Here is a 22,276-nt window from a genome sequence, read left to right as displayed (position 1 = left end):
CTCCATTAACATGGAGCTCACCTGGACATCTATATATATATATATATATATATATATATATATATATATATATATATATATATATATATGTCAGGGTAGAGACTGCGATTTGGTAGAATTGGAGTTTCTACCAGTAGAGATTGCGATTGGAGTCTCTACCAGTAGAATTGGAGTTTCTACCAGTAGAGACTGTGATTGGAGTCTCTACTAGTAGAAACTCCAATCCTACCAGTAGAGATGGAACTTTAAATCTGACCCCTGCCCTGACCCCCTGACCCTAACCTTAAGAGTCTAACCTTAGCCCTGACAAATCTCTACTGGTAGGATTGGAGTTTCTACCAGTAGAGATTGCGATCGCAATCTCTACTGGTAGAAACTCCAATTCTACCAAATCGCAGTCTCTACCCTGACATATATATCTGTTTTCTCCAAAGTCTCATCAGCAACATCTTTATAAACCACAAACATCTGATCTGAGACCAAGCAGCTTCATCAGAGACACAAACTGAACTCTCAACACAAACTCACCTGGTTCAACAAGTTCAAATTCAATCTTTCCTTTCTGAGAAACATGACAGATATATCCCAGTGTCCTCCATCTTCACATTCTTCAGAATCAGAGAAACATCTCTGTCCTTCATCTCTTTGTCCTGCAGATCCACCCGGTTCTGATAATATGGATGCTGGTTGTCTGGATCAAAGCGTCTGTCCCGGTACAGGAGAACATATTCTGGATCCACTTCAGTTCTGTTCCACTCTACAGCTGTGATGGTTTTGTTGTTGTTGGGAACTTTACATGGAAGAATGACATCCTGTCCATGTTTAGCTGTGATGTTTGTCAGAGCTGAAGAAGAAAGCAGAGAGAAGTTAAAGTTGATCCAGATGAGAAGAGTTTAACCACTAAACTCCTCCATGAACTCTGAGCTGTTGCTTCTGCTTCTGTCTGGACTTCCAGGTCATTAAAGGTTAAAATGTGTTTCCCATTAAAACCTCCATGTTTGATCTTCCTGCCATTACAGAATTAAATCATTAGTCTGTAATTCTGGAGCTTTGGCTTCAGTATAGCCATTTTTACAGTTTTCCACCATTTTATGTCATTTTTTTCTTATTTCTTGCAAATAGAGACTTTTCCTTATTTTACTTGATGGTTTAAATGTGTCTAACTAAAACACTCAGGTTTCCAAACTCAGTAGATGATAATATCTAACACCTCAAAGGTGCACTACATTAGGAACCAGGGCCAGATGCTGAATGCTGTTATACTCATGGGAGACAGAGGAGATGATGCTACGGTCTCTGAGCCAATCAGAGCCCAGCACTGGATGCTATGAGTTTTATGATGAAATATTTCTAATTTTTATATATTGCTTTCATTTTTTAGACTACAAAATACTTCTTTTACCGTATAAATAATTAAAATAATGCAGAGCCGGTCTATGACTGAACTGTGGTGCTGCAGTGCATCATGGGAGTTCAGGTGTTGGGGCTTTAAATGTCATTATTGTGGTTTATGTTCCAGTGTTATTAGTGTTTGTGTTTTATTGTGTTTGTGTGGTTTAGTCAGTCTAGTTAGTGTAGTTAAGTGTCATGTTGTTAGGAGCAGCAGTGTGTTGTGTGTTTGATGACTTCCTGCCACATTTTCTACAATGTTCCTCTGTCAAAATAAAAGCATCTGGAATTTCCATAGTGCGTAAAAAGCAGATATCTGTTCTCCAGCTCCATTTTATCACAGCTTTCCACATTAATAAATATGTAAAAATACCTGTGTACTGCAAAATCCAGCACAATAGTGAAAAGTCCATGATACCAAATGTGATTTAAAAACAGTGAGACGGTGAGAAGTGACCTGTGATATGGACCACTGGAAATCATTTATCAGAGCCTCTCTCTGATTGGAGGATCCTGAGTTCAGATCAGAACTGATGCTCTGTGGTCACAGCAGCGATGATGTCATCATAGTCATCGTCCAATCATTTCTAATGACGGATTTAACTGAACTCTGTGGGATGTCCAGTGAGTTTTGGAGCATCTCCTGACTTCTACAGTTCAGGGATCTTTCCTCTGAGTTCCTTGAAGTGTTCTTTAGTCTTCATGTTGTAGCAGGAATTCTGATGAACCACAGACCTTCTAGATCCAGGAGGTGTTTTTATCCTGTTATCACTGATCTCTGTTTCACTGATTCTAACACTGCTGCCATCAGCTGTCTGGACCTCTGTTGGATTAGATCAGTCACTTTAACAGACTCAACAGGTGAAGCATCGAAGGCTGATGAATACTTTAACATGAAGTGTAAAAGTGATCTGATTGGACAGCAGACCTGGAGGGCGGAGCTTCATTTCTGTACTTCTACTAAATCATGTGACTTCAGATGAACGAGTCCAGGAATGTTTCAGTTTGACTTTTGGACTTTGGAGGCTGCTGATGTGATTTCTGAATGTCCTCTACATCTGCTTGAAGGTTCCTGGTCCTGAAGTTCAGAACAGAACGACCACAAAGCTGCTGCAGACGATGCTGGGCTGTTGCAGGTTTCAGATGTTCTGTCAGCAGTGAGGTCCACTGGTTGTTCTGGTGGTGGGAAGCCAGTGAGGGATCTCCTGCTGTCATGTGTTTTACAGATGGACATCAGAAATAAGCTGGTTTCCACTGTGAACTCTAAGCTGAAAGATGAACACTAAGATGCATCAAACTGGACGTTGTGTCGTTTCTTTGTGAATTCTGCATCAGGTCATGATCACGACACCAGAACAGAACCAGACTCACACATCTGTCAGAGGAATTCTGTTTGATGGTGATCTGAAGTCAGACTGCAGAGGTGAAGTTATTCTGCTGGTTATTTATTATTATTATTATTATTATTATTATAGACCGATTAGATCAAACTGATTCCAGGTCAGAATCCAGGTTTACCTTCAGCTTTATTAACCCTCTGATATACAGAAACAATCAACTGGTCCAAAGTCTGGCTGTGATCATTTTACAGCTCATTTATATCTGGTTTTACATTAAAGGTTGTTGCTAGAGGTACGGACCCGTACCCATAGCCTGTGGACTACGGATACGGCACTTGCCATTTGCCAATCAGATACGCGAGATCTGGTCACGTGACTCCCGGTAGACGCTAGCGGTACGGACCCATAGCATCGGTACTACAGGTACGGACCCTAAACCTAACCCTAACACTAACCCTAACCTGAACCTTTGCTTACCTTTCAACAGTTTGCAGTGGTTAGCAGCTTCTTGACTCACGAGACTCGCGTACGGGTCCGTATCCGTAGCCCACAGGCCACGGGTACGGGTCCGTATCTGTAGACACTTCCTACATAAAAACTCCTGGTCTGAGTTTGTTGTGAACCAGTTCAACAGGTTGTAGTCAGACATGAAGCAGCAGGATCAGAATCTGGAGAAACAACCTTTATGATCACTTCTGCAGAGAAGAAACCAGATTTAAAATTCTACATAGAAACTATAATGAACCACAGATCACTGATTAGATTCAACTTTATTGTTCAGAGGACAAGAACTAAGAGAATCAAACAGTTTAGCATCAAAGCAGAAGCACAAAAAGCAGCAGAAAAGTTCCTTATTTCCAGTCTGTAACAGGATAAACAATCATTTCTGTGAAGTAACTCAGTTCATTCTATCAGTAGAAGTTCTGTTTATTCTGTTCAACCTTCACTACAGTTCAGGAACAAACAATGTTATTTTACTGCATTTATCTGCAGATTAACAACTAAACATGATATAGGATGAAGATCAAACTGAGTAGTATAAAAATATATAAAATACATGATATAAACTGACCTTAATGTTTAAAGCAGTCCAGAGCATCATCAGAGCTGCTAACAGATAAAACATTCAAACCAGTTCAGTCTAAAGTTGTTCATCAGTTCTGCTTCATTCTGGACAATCAGAACTTTTCTATCTGCTTCTGATCTCATCTGACAGAACACTTTACATCCACAACATTTCATCAGGTTCTAACATGCAGAGCTTTGGAACACATTTATTTCCAGACAAAGCAACAGAAAAGTTGATGAAGACCAGCAGCAGCAGCAACAATCCACAGGATCAATCTAGATGATGGAGATGTTGGCAACCTTCTGCTGGACATAAAAAAACGATGTTTCACATGTTTATTCACACTACAGCAGTCTGAAGATTTCTCCTTTGTTGTTGATGAGTTTGATCTGCACTTTGTCTCCAGGATTCCATTTCTCTAGTTCTGACACTTCAGATTAACGTCTTGAGGATGTTTCAACCAACTTGTGCCCCATCTGTAAATGAAGTAAATGAAACAATCACAGATTTAGAAACAGAATAAAAAATGAGAAAGAAGTTAAAAAGTAAAAATGTAACAAAGTGAAAAGTTCAGACTCACACAGAGAATCTCTCCAGCCTGAAGTTTTACTGCCTTCTCAAATGGTATATGTCTGGTTCTCTGTTGTTTCTCTGTACTTCTAACCTGCAGCCTTCCAGTTCTATCTCCTGCAGGAGGAAAATTAGACACCAAAGGTATAAAAACTAATAATCTCCAGTGTGTGTTTCATACATGGTGTCCACAAATAAAACGATGACGTCTTTACATGTTGACCTACAGACAAAATACACTCTGATGTTAACAGCATTAGCTGTTATTTAATGAACCATTTAGAATATCTGTGGATAGATTTGATCATCATGTTGATATAAAACTGATTGTACATGTTTACACAGTATTCAGAAGCTTCATTCTACATGGAAACAACTTTACCTCAGAGGATTTGTTCTGGAGACTGATGTAGTTCTTCATTAGGTTGACTTCTTCTATAGTTACGGATGCTTCCAGGTCCCCCTGAGAGACAACACACAGGTCAGTTATTCAGGTGTGTGGAGGCAGGAAGTCACTCATTGTTTCATGTTTTTTTATTTTTTTAACTAATTCTGATGACAGCAAATGGCTTTAAGTCAAAATGAAATGTGGAATGAAGTGATTGTGATTAAATCTGGATTTTAAGCTCAGATTTGGATAATTTTTCTGACAGATTGAATGTGACACATGGATAGTTCAAGGACTGTTGGAAACTGGAAAACTTGAAGGTTCTTTCTGCTTTTACAGTTTCTGTCTAAAAATGTGTTATTATTTTTTTTAATCACGTGTTTCAAACCCACCAGCATCTTCTGGGGTTCAGAGCGTTAACCTAAACTGAAAGTGAAGACCTCAAAGTGGGATTCCTCTAAAGGATCTGATACAACACAAACATTTCCTTAAAGTCTCATCAATAAATGAAGAGTTTCTCAAATCTTCTCTCACTGGACGATCAAGTTCATGTCATTGAGTCGATGAACTCACAAGATTGAACTGAATTCTTCTTTCTAATTCATTGGAAGATGTGACTAAACTTGTGGTCATTCAAAGGTTGAGTTCAGATTAAATGTCTAATAGTCTGATAATAAGTCTGATATTTCTATGAACATTAAACCTGCTGCTCAGTAACACATTAACACAGGAGGAATGAGATCACATTAAACTTTGCTGCAGTCAAACTGGACTTCAGTCTCACTTATTAAATGTTTAAATGAGTTTCTATGGATGTTTAAAGTTGTCTTGTTCCCAACAACAAATCAGTTTCTGATGAAAAGAGACAGAAGAGAGATGACAGCAGATAAACCTCCTGGTTCATGTTCTGGAGTTCTGTCTGCAGGTTTCCAACAGTCTTCTTCAACTTCTCATGAGTCAGATCATGTTTCCACACTTTACTTCCTTTTACTGACCTTCACTGATTTATGCTCAAATTGAAGTTGATGTTTAGAAAATCATTGTTTCTGTTCAAAGTTTACATCATTTCATTAATTTGATCAACATTACATCATGGAGAGACAGAGTTCAGTGAACATGTCAGTTATTTGGTTTAAAAAGATGATGGTGAGATTACTACAGGTAAAGAAACATGTTCTGATTTTAAGGTGTGAGACTGTTTTTTATTTTACAGAAAAGAAAACACCCGACTGTTCATCTTAGAAGTGATTCAGTTGTGAATGATGTGATATTTCAGTGATTTTACAGTTTTGTTCTCACTTCTGCTGTAAACTGGAACTGTTAGAATCTACAGCAGATCAAACTTTACATTTATTAACTTAAATTAACATCAAATTCAGGAGATTTTTCTGTTTCTGCAGGTAAACTCAGAATTACTGAACCTTCATTGATTTTCCATTGCTCTCAGATCATGAGTTAAACTTGTCAGTTTCCATCTTTTCCTCCAGAATCTACAGTTCAGTCTCCTTCTTGTGTTTTTCATCCAGAAGCTGTTTCTTTACATACAACCATTAACTTCTTTTCCTCCTTCTTTGACTCCTGCTCTTTAGTTACTGATCGTCTGTTCAGGTTCACACTCTTTGGTTACAACAAATATGTCGTTATTAAATAGAAACCTGTGAGTTTCTCTTTAATATAAACTTTCTTTTCTCTCCACTGAAGTTTGCTAAAGCTGCTGTTCTTCTGTTTCTGTATTGAACCACTTCCTCTGTTCATTGATAAACTCCATCTGGTTTTTCTTCTCCTCTGTCCACATTCTTTATTGTCTTCCTGTCACAGCTTCAATACTGACGTCTGATCTGCTTTACAGACACAAACCTTCTTCTTTTATTCCATCATTGTTTGTTTACATCAAACTGTACTTTTTACCATCTCCTGAGCTTGGAGTCTTTCTTCATCTAGCAGCAGTCACACTTCTGTTTTGTACTTACTTGTACAATTGTCTTTGCCAAAGCCTCCGTCATTTTTCCTTTGAGAAAATAAAATCATTAGCTTTTAAATAAAGAAAGGACAGTAATCCAGATAATTACATCTATAATAAAATGAAACCTCACATGTCACAGTTTCCATTAAAGCCTCAATACTTTGTAAAGGTCAAGAGTTTTATATTAATGTGACTTACTGTATTGTCTGTAAAGAAAAACTGCTGCAGCTAACAGGAGGCAGACCAACACACCAAGAGGCAAACCAACAGCCAAACCGACTATGGCCCTGGAATGATCTGAAATGATAAAACATGGAATAATGAGGCCTTTAATACAAACTGATCAGTGGATTTTATCAAGTTGAATCCAAACTACCAGTAACTTGTATCAGATCCTCTCTGCTCTCTGACATGTTACAATCAAACATCATTAGAATGAAGTTTAGTTGAATCAGAATGTAGATTTAATTCTAAACAGAAAAAATAAACATTTTGTTTATTAATAAAGTCTCAGTAACTCTTGAAGTCAAAGTGACAAAATGTTTTTAATTTTTTATTTCAAAAACTGACATCTCTCTAATGAATATTTCTGGACTCTTTGTTCAGCACTTTGTAGAAGATCTTTGGTTGTAGTCCAAGCTTCAAGAAAAACTCTGTTAAAGGGACTGTACTGTATACAGTTGTGCTCGTAAGTTTACATACCCTGGCAGAATTTATGATTTCTTGGCCATTTTTCAGAGAATATGAATGATCACACAAAAACCTTTCTTTCACTCATGGTTAGTGTTGTGCTATAGTTATTTATTATCAAACAACTGTGTTCATTCTTTTTAAATTATAATGACAATAGAAAGTACCCAAATGGCCCTGATCAAAAGTTTACATACCCTGGAGGTTTGGCCTGATAACAGTTGACACAAACAGGTTTGAATGGCTGCTAAAGGTAACCATCCTCACCTGTGATCTGTTTGCTTGTCATCAGTGTGTTTAAAAGGTCAGTGAGTTTCTGGGCTCCTGACAGACCCTTCATCTTTCATCCACTGCTGCACTGATATTTCTGGATTCTGAGTCATGGGGAAAGCAAAATAATTGTCAAAGGATCTGTTGAGAAAGGTAATTGAACTGTATAAAACAGGAAAGGGATATAAAAGGATTTCCAAGGATCTGTAAATGCCTACCAGCAGTGTTCAAACATTAATTAAGAAGTGGAAACTGAGGAGTTCTGTTGAAACCAAACCACGGTCAGGTAGACCAACAAAAATTCAGCCACAGCTGCCAGAAAAATTGCTCAGGATGCAAAGAAAAACCCACAAATAACTTCAGCTGAAATACAGGAGTCTCTGAAAAAACTGGTGTGGCTGTTTCAAGATGCACAATAAGGAGGCACTTGAACAAAAATGGGCTGTATGGTCGAGTCGCCAGAAGAAAGCCTTTACCACACAAATGCCACAAAGCATCCTGCTGACAATATGCCAAACAGCACAGAGACAAGCCTCAAAACTTCTGGAACAAAGTCATTTGGAGTGATGAGACCAAAATTGAACTTTTTGGCCACAACCATAAACGCTACATTTGGAGAGGAGTAAACAAGGCCTATAATGAGACGTACGCAATCCCTACTGTGAAACACGGAGGTGGATCGCTGATGCTTTGGGGATGTGTGAGCTACAGAGGCACAGGAAACTTGGTAAAAACTGATGGCAAGATGAATGCAGCATGTTATCAGAAAATACTGGAGGAAAATTTGCACTCATCAGCCCAGAAGCTGCACATGAGACGTACTTGGACGTTCCAACATGACAACGATCCAAAGCACAAGGCCAAGTCTACCTGTCAGTGGCTACAACAGAATAAAGAGAAGGTTCTGGAGTGGCCATCTCAGTCTCCTGACCTCAGCATCATTGAGCCACTCTGGGGAGATCTCAAACGTGCAGTTCATGCAAGGCAGCCCAAGAATTTACAGGAGCTGGAGGCTTTTTGCCAGGAAGAATGGGCAGCTTTACCATCTGACAAAATAAAGACCCTCATCTACAACTACCACAAAAGTACTGTACTATATATGTACTATACTATATGTGTACTATACTATATATGTACTATACTATATGTGTACTATACTATATATGTACTATACTATATGTGTACTATACTATATATGTACTATACTATATATGTACTATACTATACGTGTACTATACTATATATGTACTGTACTATATATGTACTATACTATATGTGTACTATACTATATGTACTATACTATATGTGTACTATTCTATATGTGTACTATACTATACGTGTACTATACTATACGTGTACTATACTATATATGTACTATACTATATGTGTACTATACTATATGTGTACTATACTATATGTGTACTTTACTATATGTGTGCTATACTATATGTGTGCTATACTATATATGTACTATACTATATGTGTACTATACTATATGTGTGCTATACTATATATGTACTATACTATATATGTACTGTACTATATATGTACTATACTATATGTGTACTATACTATATGTGTACTATACTATATGTGTACTTTACTATATGTGTGCTATACTATATGTGTACTATACTATATATGTACTATACTATATGTGTACTATACTATATGTGTGCTATACTATATGTGTGCTATACTATATATGTACTATACTATATGTGTACTATACTATATGTGTGCTATACTATATATGTACTATACTATATATGTACTGTACTATATATGTACTATACTATATGTGTACTATACTATATATGTACTATACTATATATGTACTATACTATGTGTACTATACTATATATGTACTATACTATATATGTACTGTACTATATATGTACTATACTATGTGTACTATACTATATGTGTACTATACTATATGTGTACTATACTATATGTGTACTATACTATATATGTACTATACTATATGTGTACTATACTATATGTGTACTATACTATATATGTACTGTACTATACTATATATGTACTGTACTATATATGTACTATACTATATATGTACTATACTATACTATATATGTACTTTACTATATGTGTACTATACTATATATGTACTATACTATATATGTACTATACTATATATGTACTGTACTATATATGTACTGTACTATATATGTACTATACTATGTGTACTATACGATATGTGTACTATACTATATGTGTACTATACTATATATGTACTATACTATATATGTACTGTACTATATATGTACTGTACTATATATGTACTATACTATGTGTACTATACTATATGTGTACTGTACTATATGTGTACTATATTATATATGTACTATACTATATATATGTACTTTACTATATGTTTACTATACTATATGTGTACTATACTATATATGTACTATACTATATATGTACTGTACTATACTATATATGTACTGTACTATATATGTACTATACTATATATGTACTATACTATACTATATATGTACTTTACTATATGTGTACTATACTATATATGTACTATACTATATATGTACTATACTATATATGTACTTTACTATATGTGTACTGTACTATATGTGTACTATACTATATGTGTACTATACTATATATGTACTATACCATATATGTACTATACTATATGTGTACTGTATTTCTGTACAAGGCTGGACTGGGGCAAAATCATCATCAGCTGACTGAATCAAGCACTAATTTTTCAATACATGGGAACAAACTGACAGAAAGGTCGTATTTTTAGAACAAAAATTCAAAAACATCTGTAGAGACCGGTATAAACTTATTGACAAGTTGGAAATAAAACTGCAATCCAGTAGAGCAGAGGTGTGAAACTAAAATCAAAGAGGTCCAGTCAGAGAAAATGTATTAAAGCATAACGTCTAACTGAATTAGTGTGATTTATGTTGATGTAACCTGGTAGATTTATTAGTGTCTGTCTATAATCAATAACTGACCGTCACATCAAATACATTCACTAAAAACATTTTGACAACTTTTATTAATAAATAACTTTTGACATAATCAGAAAATAAAGTGAAAACTAATGACTGAACAGCCTGAACCAACTTATATACAGTATAATATGTTACCCTGCAGTGTAAACAGTTGAACACTTTCACATTTTTTCTGTCTTCTATCTCTCCCCTTATATCTCTGCTGCTTCATGTTAGAACTGAGCTGCCAGGATTCTGAATCTGGTCTGAACGGTGTCAGAGTTTTTCTCAAACATCTGGAGCTCATTGGTGAGTCTGGAACCAGATTTAGTTTGGATTATATTCATAGTGGAGAAGCTTACAGCTGGATGTTTAGCTGAACATAGTCAACATGTTCAGGGCTACTTTCTCCTCTATTTGTCTTTCTATTTTCTCTGTCCTCCCCTCATCTGTTCCTCTCAACTGTTTTGTGAACTCAGCTGTGATGTTTAGCAGCTGGAATGCAGAGACTTCATTGGCTGAGCAGCGTCACATGGGATGTCTGAACTCGTACCTAACTGGTCTGTGTGTTTCCTGAGCTGATAAACTAATACTGTAAACACTGGAAAAGCTGCTCTGGGTAAAATAGAAGCATCAGATTTAAATTCCCCTCATCATTATTGATTATAGATATCAGAGGTATCAGGTGTTTGAACATCAGTCAGATCAGCTGTTTTCTCCAAAGTCTCATCAGCAACATCTTTATAAACCACAAACATCTGATCTGAGACCAAGCAGCTTCATCAGAGACACAAACTGAACTCTCATCACAAACTCACCTGGTGGACGAACTTCCAGGTAGATGTTGCTGAAGGGTTCAGTCTTTCCTTTCTGAGAAACACGACACACATATATCCCAGTGTCGTTCATCGTCACTTTCTTCAGAATCAGATAAAAGTCTCCATCCTTCATCTCTTTGTTCTGCAGATCCACACGGTTCTTATAATATGGATGCTGGTTGTGTGGATCAAAGCGTCCATCCCGGTACAAGAGAACATATTCTGGATCCAGTACAGGTCTTATCCACTCTGCAGCTGTGATGTCGTTGATGTCGTTGATGTTGGAAGCTTTACACGGTAAAATGACATCCTGTCCAGGTTCAGCTGTGATTTTTTCCTGAGCTGAAGAAGAAAGCAGAGAGAAGTTAAAGTTGATCCAGATGAGAAGAGTTTAACCACTAAACTCCTCCATGAACTCTGAGCTGCTGCTTCTGTTCTTTTAGTCATCAGTGGATCCATCAGGTTGATGAAGAGGAATCAGGACTGACCACATCTGACATTTACATTCTATTTTAGACTGAACTTTATTTCATTGTCTCACATTGATGAGTTTTTCTCCAAAGTGTTTTTCTGCCTCAGGAACATGATCTAAGTGTTGTCATGTTGTTGTCTGACTTCAGTATAATGACAGTGAAGCTGCTACAACTAAAAGGATGGACTCTGAAGACAGTTATAGTGTCAAGGAGGAAACCATTTCAACATCCAGGTTTTTTTCAGGACGACTTTTATGGATCCAGTTTAGTAACAGGTGAACAAACTGATATCTGCTGATGTTTTTCATCTATTGTGGGAAATGGTGTGTTTTATAATTTGCTAAGTGTGCATATTAAAGAGTTGTATTGGTTCTGAGGAATAGGAAGGTCTAGAGCATCATTACCACGGTGTGACTGTAATGAAACAAAGAAGATAAGTCCAGCTTTATTTTACTTATTACTCATGTGATTGAAACCAAGGATGATCAAGACATAAAGTGATTGATAATCAAAGTACAGACAGTTTTTGATAATAAAGGTACAGATAGTTTTTGACGTAAGCTGTAATCAGTAAAGAACATGAGCGAGTTGTGTGTGCAGTTTCTAATCTTGCTTTGCAGCGGTGAAGTCATTCCTACGAGAGTGATAATGACAAAACATCAGCTGTGACAGAGGACAGCGGAACAACACAGCATCGGAAGGGGCGGCCGGCCTTGATAGATATACACACTGTTAGAGTATAAGAAGACTGGGTCAGGAACAGTTAGCAGTCTGATTCCATCCGAACTGACTGAACACTTGTTGTTGGTTAGGGACAGAGGATTCAGGCCCAGAGCTCTGTATCGCACATTCAACTTTGCTGTAATAAATACTTCTGATTTTAAGAAGAAGTCTCCTGACTACTCCATCAAAAGAACTGGGCGGAAACAGCCTTACACATATTTTGTTGGTTTGTTTAATTGTAGGATAGGCTGATTTCCAACACTATAATGGAGTTTTTACTGATTTTTATTTACAGTGAAAACAGAAAATGAACATTTTGAGTCCATCATAAAACAGCATGTTGTAGAACACAGAGTCCAGCTGTAGTCTGTTCTGTTAGAGAGAACTTCATCAGAATACTAAGACTGTTCTCACTGTTTTGTTCTTTACATGTCAGATTTTTCTATTTTTTTAGATTTTAGGTAAAGGTGAGAATTCTGGGGAAAGTTTGATCTCAAATCCCAAAGCCATCAATAATATACTGTATAAACCAGGAGCTTCAACCAGTCGATGGCGGTCTACTGATAACCAGTCGACTACTAGGGCTGTAGGAAAAAATGAAAAAAATAAATTTTACTTTTTTACATGTAACTGTATGTTTTCATGGCTTAAATTATTTCAGCACCATGGTGAAATTCCAGCGTTTGGCTCGAAAACAAAAAAGGACTACACTGTCAGTTGAGTTTATCTCCCAATGGAATGAGGGGAATGCAGCTTTTACTCTCAACCAAACTAATATCACCAGCCAATGGAAGTAGAGGGGGCGGGGCTTAGAAAGACGTTAGATCCAGCTGCAGGTGAGTCCATACGGCACTCAGAGAGTGAAGTATCACTCAGTCCTTGGATAATTTATGACTGATAAGTTTGATTTGTAGCAGGATCACCATCAGCTGATGTCGTTTTCACTGTTGTCATGGTTACAGTGACGCTATCTGGCAATGATACAGAAACCTTTAACTCATCCATGGATCCAGACTGTAAGCTGCATCACTGCTAAAATCTAATCACTTGGTCCTTGTGTCATTTCTGGCCTTCCCTGAAAAATTCATCCAAATCTGTTCGGCTTTTTTAAGTAATGTTGTACTCAGACAGACAGAAGGACAAACATACACCGATCATCACATAACTCTGCCGTGTTCCTTGGCAGAAAGCCCTTTGATTGTTGGTTCAAAACAAAGAAGGAACCGGGTTCTTCTGAACCACATCAGGAGTCAGACCTGTAGAGCTGCTGTCCTCTGAAACTCACAGCTCATTTACCAGGACCAACATCCACCACTGAGGAACCAACATCAGACTGACCGGTTTGAGGTTTACAAACACGCATGTGCTCGTTCATTACAGAACATGTTCATCTGTGCTGAAGATAAAAATACTTTGTCTAAGCTGAGTCGGGTAAAGTTGGAAAGATTTTCACAGATTCGGACTTCCAGCATCAATAACTCATGAGATATATGTTGTCAAAACATAAACGATGCCTCTTTCAAATCGTTGTAAGCTAGACAATGTGCTACAAGACCAGTTTGATCAGAAGTAGCTGTCTTTAAAGCTGCAGAAATAACATTGGCGTCTATGAGCAGCTGGCGGTGCGACGAGTGAACAGGGACCGTCTGCAAATAGCAAAACCGCTGCAACAGAAGAGAGACACTACACTAATATTTAATAACTTCACTCTTACACACTGTACAGTCACCAAAATCACTGGAGCCATCAATGGGCTCCTGCTGGTCATACTACAACTCTTTGTTGCTAAATGAAAAATAAGAATTTTAAAGAATTTTTATTTTTTTTATTATTATGTTATTAGTAATACAAAAACACCCCTTGGTATTGTGTGTTGTGCAACAGCCACAGTTGAAGAGGCTGTACACAGTGAGGCTCTTATCAGATATAAGACGGGTTTGGTCTGGGGTAAGGATCCAAAACTGTTTCAAAAATAATTCCAGAAAAACTGTCCATTGTTTTGAATTTGTTTTGTTGTGACAGATTTTTTTTAACAGATAAAAATGATCATCCACTGTTTTTAGGGACTCAGTTTTATTACATTTGCGTTGTTTATTGCCATATGATGTTGTGTACAATATTTAGTGTGTGTGCTTGTATGTGAAGTTTAAGGATTAATGAGTAAATTAGCTTTGATGGCACTTTTCTGATGTATGTGGTATATTTTATATTACACACAGGAAAAATGGCATAGGGGCATAGTGCACCTGTTTGTCCAAACACATAATTCTGTATAGTAATGGAATTTACAATCAACAGGACCCATGCTGGTCAGACCGTCAGGTTTATTACTTCCAAGTATTGTCTGTACAGTCCTTAACTAGAAAAATATTACTCTCAGTTTAACATTATGGTATAAATGAATCAATTAACACTGAAACTTTCCAAGAAGGTGTCTTATCTTTCTTCTCAATCATCAGTCCTTGAGGTGACAGTCTAAACAGTTTGTTTGGTATACTGGTGTTATCTGATACTCTCTTTGGTAAGGACTGTAAATCCATAATTTAGCGCCAAACCAAGAGTTGTAGTATGACCAGCAGGAGCCCATTCATGCTCCAGTGATTTTGGTGGCTCTACAGTGTATAAGAGTGAAGTTATTGAATATTTGTGTAGTGTCTCTCTTCTGTTGCAGCAGTTTTATAATTTGCAGACGGTCCCTGTTCACTCGTCGCACCGCCAGCTGCTCATAGACACCAATGTTATTTCTGCAGCTTTAAAGACAGCTACTTTTGATAAAACTGGTCTTGTAGCACATTGTCTAGTTCACAACAATTTGAAAGAGGCATTGTTTATGTTTTGACAACTTATATCTCATGAGTTATTGATGCCGGAAGTCCGAATCTGTGAAAATCTTTCCAACTTTACCCAACTTCCAAACTGTTCGTGTCAGATCAGCATGCTGGTTCCATAAATACACCTGGCATGGCAGCAGCGTGAAGAAAAGTCTTTCTTTCCTTCTTTCCAAGTTCTTTTTATTATTAAGCAAAAAGTATCAATACAACACATAATACAAAGTACAAAGGACTTTTTTAATATTTTCTCATAAAGATTAATGAAAACAAATGATTTTAAAATAATAAATGTGCATGTTACATAAAGAAAGAAAATAAGAAAATAATTAAAGAATAAGGAAATAAATAAATAAATAAATAAATAAAAGAAAGAAAAAGAAAAAATATGGGGGGCTAGGGAAACAGTGGGCTATTCAGAAACTATAGTCGTAGGTCTTTGAAAGAAATCGAGAAACGGGCGCCATAATTTATAAAATTTTGTTTCAGAGCAACGGATTGTATACACACGTGGACAAAATTGTTGGTACCCCTCAGTTAAAGAAGGAAAAACCCACAATTCTCACTGAAATCACTTGAAACTCACAAAAGTAACAATAAATAAAAATGTATTGAAAATTAAATAATCAAAAACAGCCATCACTTTTGAATTGTTGATTAACATAATTATTTAAATATTTTCTTCTTCCGCTGCTTATTTACTGGGTTTTTGCTACAGTTTGAGTTGAGTTTGAGTCATGAGACAGATTTATCATGGTGGCTTTTTTGGAGAGCTGCTATCTGTGTTTTCAATATTCTCCCGGTCATGGATATACGATGCGGTTTGAATGGGTTGTCATGGTAACAGCTTGTGCTCCGATGTAACTCCAGCTATGGTCCTCAGTGACCCCTGGTTTATTCTTTTGTATTCAAAATAGCTTAACCTTTATCTTATTTGCGATGAAGAGAGTTGAGTGGTTGGTTTCTGTGCTGTCCCTGAGCTGTAAATCCTGTTGAGATGTCGGTGGTCTATTTGACATGCTGATTTCAACATGAAGTTCAACATCGTTAGGGGTTTGTAATTCATGTAAAAGTGTCGGCACAGCTCTCAAGCGGGTTTTATTCAATACATGACAATACATTTTTTCTAGCTAGCAAACGTTACAGGTGGTCAGAACTGGACTGAGAGAAGCTAGCTGTTGTGTCAGTGCATGTGTTAATATTAAAGCCAAGGTGCTACTGACTAGCTAACTGACTGGATGTCCATTAACATTATAACTCCTATTGTGTGAGTGTGTGTGTACAGACAGACAGACAGACAGCCTCATCATGGAGATAAGACTGTTTTTTGTTTTGTTTTTTTAAAGAGCCAGGTTCAGGTAAGAGTGTAAGATCAAATGGTTTATCTATCATCAGTAATGTTGTAAGTTGGATCAGTGTTTATAGATATAAAATGCATTGTTTGGTTATTTGCCTTTAGGCTGACAGCACAAAGAGAGAGAGGATTTTATTTATTTGTATTCTTATTGGTATTTTTTCATATTTATGTACATTTTCATCTAGTTGAATGCAGTCTACATATTTTGTGTATGATTGTCAGTCCAAAGAGGGAGAGACGAAAAAGGGGAAGGAGAGGAGAGAGTGCAAAGTCAGGAAGAACCAGGTAAGAAAACAAACAGAGAATAGTGGCATGCACAACAGCACCTGTTAAGATGACAAAGAAGAACATCCATTCACAATATAATTTTACATATATGCCATGGAAGTTATGTGTTCTCCCCACAGTAAATGCTTTCCAGAAGCACACTTAACAGATATCAGTGGACTTCAATTTAAACGGGACATCTTCATTACATTTTCCTAATTATCTGTATGCTTTAATATTTGCTTAATTTCACTACAAAAGGAGGAGAAGAACAAGGAGAGACTCTGGGAGATGAGAGAGAGCAGACCAGAGAAAGAAATGCTGTGCATCACATTTCAAATAAAAGTCAAAAATAAAGTCCAAGGTCCATATTTGGTGTTTTTGGTGCTCAGTATAGGGGCTGGTTTACTCCACAAACATACACACGTGGACAAAATTGTTGGTACCCCTCAGTTAAAGAAGGAAAAACCCACAATTCTCACTGAAATCACTTGAAACTCACAAAAGTAACAATAAATAAAAATTATTGAAAATTAAATAATCAAAAACAGCCATCACTTTTGAATTGATGATTAACATAATTATTTAAAAAAACAAACTAATGAAACAGGCCTGGACAAAAATGATGGTACCTCTATAAAAGATTGAAAACTATTTGACCAGAGTGACATGATTAACTCAGGTGTGTCATTTAATTGACATCACAGGTGTTTCCAAACTCATAATCAGTCAGTCTGCCTATTTAAAGGGAGACAAGTAGTCACCCTGCTGTTTGGTGAAAAGGTGTGTACCACACTGAACATGGACAACAGAAAGCGAAGGAGAGAATTGTCCCAGGACATCCGAAAAAATTATAGACAAACATCTTAAAGGTAAAGGCTATAAGACCATCTCTAAACAGCTTGAAGTTCCTGTGACAACAGTGGCTCATATTATTCAGAAGTTCAAGACCCACGGGACAGTAGCCAACCTCCCTGGACGTGGCCGCAAGAGGAAAATTGATGACAAATTGAAGAGACGGATCGTTGGAATTGTATCCAAAGAGCCCAGAGCAACCTCCAAAGAAATTAAAGGTGAACTCCAAGGCCAAGGTACATCAGTGTCAGATCGCACCATTCGTCGTTGTTTGAGCCAAAGTGGACTTCATGGGAGACGACCAAGGAGGACACCACTGCTGAAAAAAACTCATAAAAAAGCCAGACTGGAATTTGCAAAAATGCATGTTGACAAGCCACAAAGCTTCTGGGAGAATGTCCTTTGGACAGATGAGACCAAACTGGAGCTTTTTGGTAAGGCACATCAACTCTATGTTCATAGACTCAAAAACCAAGCATACGAAGAAAAGAACACTGTCCCTACGGTGAAACATGGAGGAGGCTCAGTAATGTTTTGGGGCTGCTTTGCTGCATCTGGCACAGGGTGTCTTGAAAGTGTGCAAGGTACGATGAAATCTGAAGACTATCAAGGCATTCTGGAGAGAAATGTGCTGCCTAGTGTCAGAAAGCTTGGTCTCAGTCGCAGGTCATGGGTCTTCCAACAGGACAACGATCCAAAACACACAGCCAAAAACACCCAAGAATGGCTGAGAGAAAAGCGTTGGACTATTCTAAAGTGGCCTTCTATGAGCCCAGATCTGAATCCCATTGAACATATGTGGAAGGAGCTGAAACATGCCATTTGGAGAAGACACCCATCAAACCTGAGACAACTGGAGCTGTTTGCTCATGAGGAGTGGGCCAAAATACCTGTTGACAGCTGCAGAACGCTCATTGACAAATACAGAAATCGTTTAATTGCAGTGATTGCCTCAAAAGGTTGTGCAACAAAATATTAAGTTATGGGTACCATCATTTTTGTCCAGCCCTATTTCATTAGTTTGTTTTTTTAAATAATTATGTTAATCAACAATTCAAAAGTAATGGCTGATTTTGATTATTTAATTTTCAATAAATTTTTATTTATTGTTACTTTTGTGAGTTTCAAGTGATTTCAGTGAGAATTGTGGGTTTTTCCTTCTTTAACTGAGGGGTACCAACAATTTTGTCCACGTGTGTAACATGCACATGCATAACACATAACTGGGACTTTGTGGACTGGTTCCTGCTGAACAGCCTCCAGATCAATGCGGTGAAAACCAAGGAACTGGTGGTGGACTTTAGCAGGAACAGACACACTTCTCCTACACCAGTGAACATCCAGGGAACGGACATTGAGATTGTGGACTCCTACAGGTACCTGGGTGTTCACTTAAACAAGAAACTGGACTGGACTACTAACATCAGCAAACTCTATAGTAAAGGTCAGAGCAGACTCCACCTGCTCAGAAAACTGAGGTCCTTCGGGGTGCAGGGAGCCCTTCTGAAGACCTTTTATGACTCTGTGGTGGCATCAGTCATCATGTATGGAGTGGTCTGCTGGAGCAGCATCACGGCTGCAGACAGGAGGAGACTAAACAAACTGGTAAAGAAAGCCAGATCTGTCCTGGGATGAACCCTTGATCCTGTGGAGGTGGTGGGAGACAGGAGGATGATGACAAAGCTGTTGTCTATCATGGAGGACACCTCCCACCCCCTGCAGGAAACAGTAAGATCACTGGGCAGCTCCTTCAGTGACAGACTGCTTCACTGAGGTGTCTAAAGGAGAGATACCACAGCTCCTTCCTTCCTGCTGCAGTCACACTTTACAATCAAGCTCCCAGTAGTTTCTGTTCACCCATTTACAAACTGTGCAATAGGAAATGTAAATAATGATGCTGTGCAATTTCACAGACATTTTGCTGTAAATATTGTATTTTTTCTTCTTGTAGAAGAAAATATTTATATCTATGCACTGTGTGCTGCTGTCTCTTTTTTATTGAAACTGTTCTATTACTGTAAATTTCCCCGCTGTGGCATCAGTAAGGGTTTAATCTATCTATCTATCTATCTATCTATCTATCTATCTATCTATCTATCTATCTATCTATCTATCTATCTGTGCTCAGGATCCGTCAGAAATGACTGAGCAGTCTTGGTGGAGTACTGCGCTCTGAGTCCTTTTCTAGTTATGTTGTGTTAACTGCTGCACAATAAAATGTGAATTAAAAACATTACAGTTACTGCATTTACTGTTCAAGTATTTATCAGTAATACAGTGAAAATGAGAGGAAATGTGAATATTTACTTTGCAAGTAGATTTCAGTGTGCGATCCTAAATTTTCTGGTTGTGCTCCTAAAATTTTAAGTTGGGGTCCACTGTGCTCCTAGGAAGAAATTAGTCTGGAGCCCAAGTGTGTGTGTTTGAGAGAGGAAGGGTGTGTGTTTAGTGATTGTGTGACAACAGGAAATGCTGCTGGTAGGTCAGTGTCTGCAGGCTTTAACTGATGTGTGTGTTGTGATGTTAACTCTGGACTGGTAGATCTTTGCTCAGAAAGGTTGGACACCTCTGCTAAAAACAAACACAGTTACACTACTAATGTGACTCTTTGGATGTTTATGTTTACAGATGTAGAAATTCTGATGTTCTGCAGACCATAAGCTCCTCCTCCTGTCTCTCATAATCAGAGTTATTCATCACTAAAATAAACATCATGTCTCTCTGCTCCAGTTTGAATCATAGAAACTGAGTCACTAAAAGTTATTACTTCCTGAATACATCTAATTATTACATTATTATACTGCTGCTAAATGCATAATGAGAGCCTGTCCAGGTCCATCAGAGGGAGAATCAGTGAATATTAGAATAAATGATCATTATAACTCACCTGTACAGGAACAGACCAGTAAAGAGATCAGACAGAAGAACTCAGATGTTCCAGCAGACATTTTACCGTCTTCTTCTTCCTCCGATCCTCTGGTAGTTTGGTGCAAATATCCGACAAAAAAAAAACAAAGTGTAACCAGCAAACACAAGTTGATGTCGCTTCCTGAATGTTTGTCTAGAAAAGAATCAGTGAGGAGCAGCTGCGGAGAAACGGGAGAAAAACGGCGCTGAAAGTCGGTGAACTCCACCCAGATAACGGAACTCTGAGCAGGAAGTCAGTCAGGGCAGTTCGGTAAAGTAGGAAAGATATTCACAGATTCAGACTTCCGGCATCAATAACTCATGAGATCTAATTTCTCAAAACATAAACGATGGCTCTTTCAAATCGTTGTAAACTAGACAATGTGCTACAAGGCCAGCTTTATCAAAAGTCGCTGTCTTTGAAGCTGCAGAAATAAAATTGGTGTCTATGTGCAGCACTCTGTGTGACGAGTGAACAGGGACCGTCTGCAAATTAAAACCGCTGCAACAGCGAAAAGAGACACTACACAAATATTCAATAACTTCACTTTTACACACTGTAGAGCCACCACAATCACTGGTACATAAGAGTGAAGTTATTGAATTTTATTACTCATAAAATAGTAATAAAACAATAAAAATTCCTTACAATTCAGACTTTTTATTTAATATCAAACTAAGAGCTAATAATATAATAACAATAATAATAATGGATTAGATTTATATAGCGCTTTTTTGGCCACTCAAAGCGCTTCACAATGGATCCATTATTCATTCCCTCACACATTCTCACTCTAGTGGTGGTAAGCTACATTTGTAGCCACAGCTGCCCTGGGGCAGACTGATGGAAGCGTGGCTGTTAATCTGCGCCTACGACCCCTCCGACCACCAACATTCACACGCATTCATACACCAGTGTGAGCAGGGGCGCCGCCAGGAATTTTGGGCCCCATGAAAAAAAATTAAATTGGGCCCCCTCTGTGCTGCTGCGCTACCGTTGTTGCCACATCTCTAGGACCTAACTGTCCCATCAAAGCTTTACATGACTCTAATTAAAGGCTTGCAACTGTCTTTCTTCTTGTAGTTCTATACTAGTACTAGCAAGATTTACTACTGGTGATTTGTATCATCCAGTACAGACAGAAGGTTATTTGTTTATTCATAAATCATTTCATAATGCTCATGATGTGATAAAAAATAATTTGTTGGAATTGATGTCATTAATGAATATTTCATTTTCTTTTTTGTAATGGTGAAAAGAGCAAGATTGACAGAAATCCTCACAGACTCCCTGCAATGATGCTAACTGACATGCCAATGTCATTAGCACAGTGTTGCTCACCTTCTTCACTGGGGCAGGGAGGGGTGATGGTATGGGGAGA

General features: G+C 37.7%; 1 protein-coding gene across 1 annotated transcript; it reads right to left on the bottom strand.

Annotated features, from left to right (window-relative positions):
- Window positions 1–3,480: 3,480 nt before the first annotated feature.
- On the bottom strand, window positions 3,481–21,357 carry LOC127532615 (myelin-oligodendrocyte glycoprotein-like). The gene is made up of 7 exons (XM_051944588.1): window positions 20,875–21,357; window positions 11,485–11,826; window positions 6,918–7,016; window positions 6,727–6,764; window positions 4,751–4,831; window positions 4,379–4,485; window positions 3,481–4,274 (listed from the first exon to the last, which is right to left on the bottom strand). Exons 1-6 carry the CDS (start codon window positions 20,933–20,935, stop codon window positions 4,405–4,407), a joined length of 702 nt encoding a protein of 233 aa, XP_051800548.1. The 5' UTR covers window positions 20,936–21,357; the 3' UTR covers window positions 3,481–4,274; window positions 4,379–4,404.
- Window positions 21,358–22,276: the final 919 nt, after the last annotated feature.

The sequence above is a fragment of the Acanthochromis polyacanthus genome, chromosome 24, assembly GCF_021347895.1.
Source record: "Acanthochromis polyacanthus isolate Apoly-LR-REF ecotype Palm Island chromosome 24, KAUST_Apoly_ChrSc, whole genome shotgun sequence".
In the NCBI taxonomy this organism is placed as follows: Eukaryota; Metazoa; Chordata; class Actinopteri; family Pomacentridae; genus Acanthochromis; species Acanthochromis polyacanthus.
This window is presented reverse-complemented; position numbering and strand designations above follow the sequence as displayed.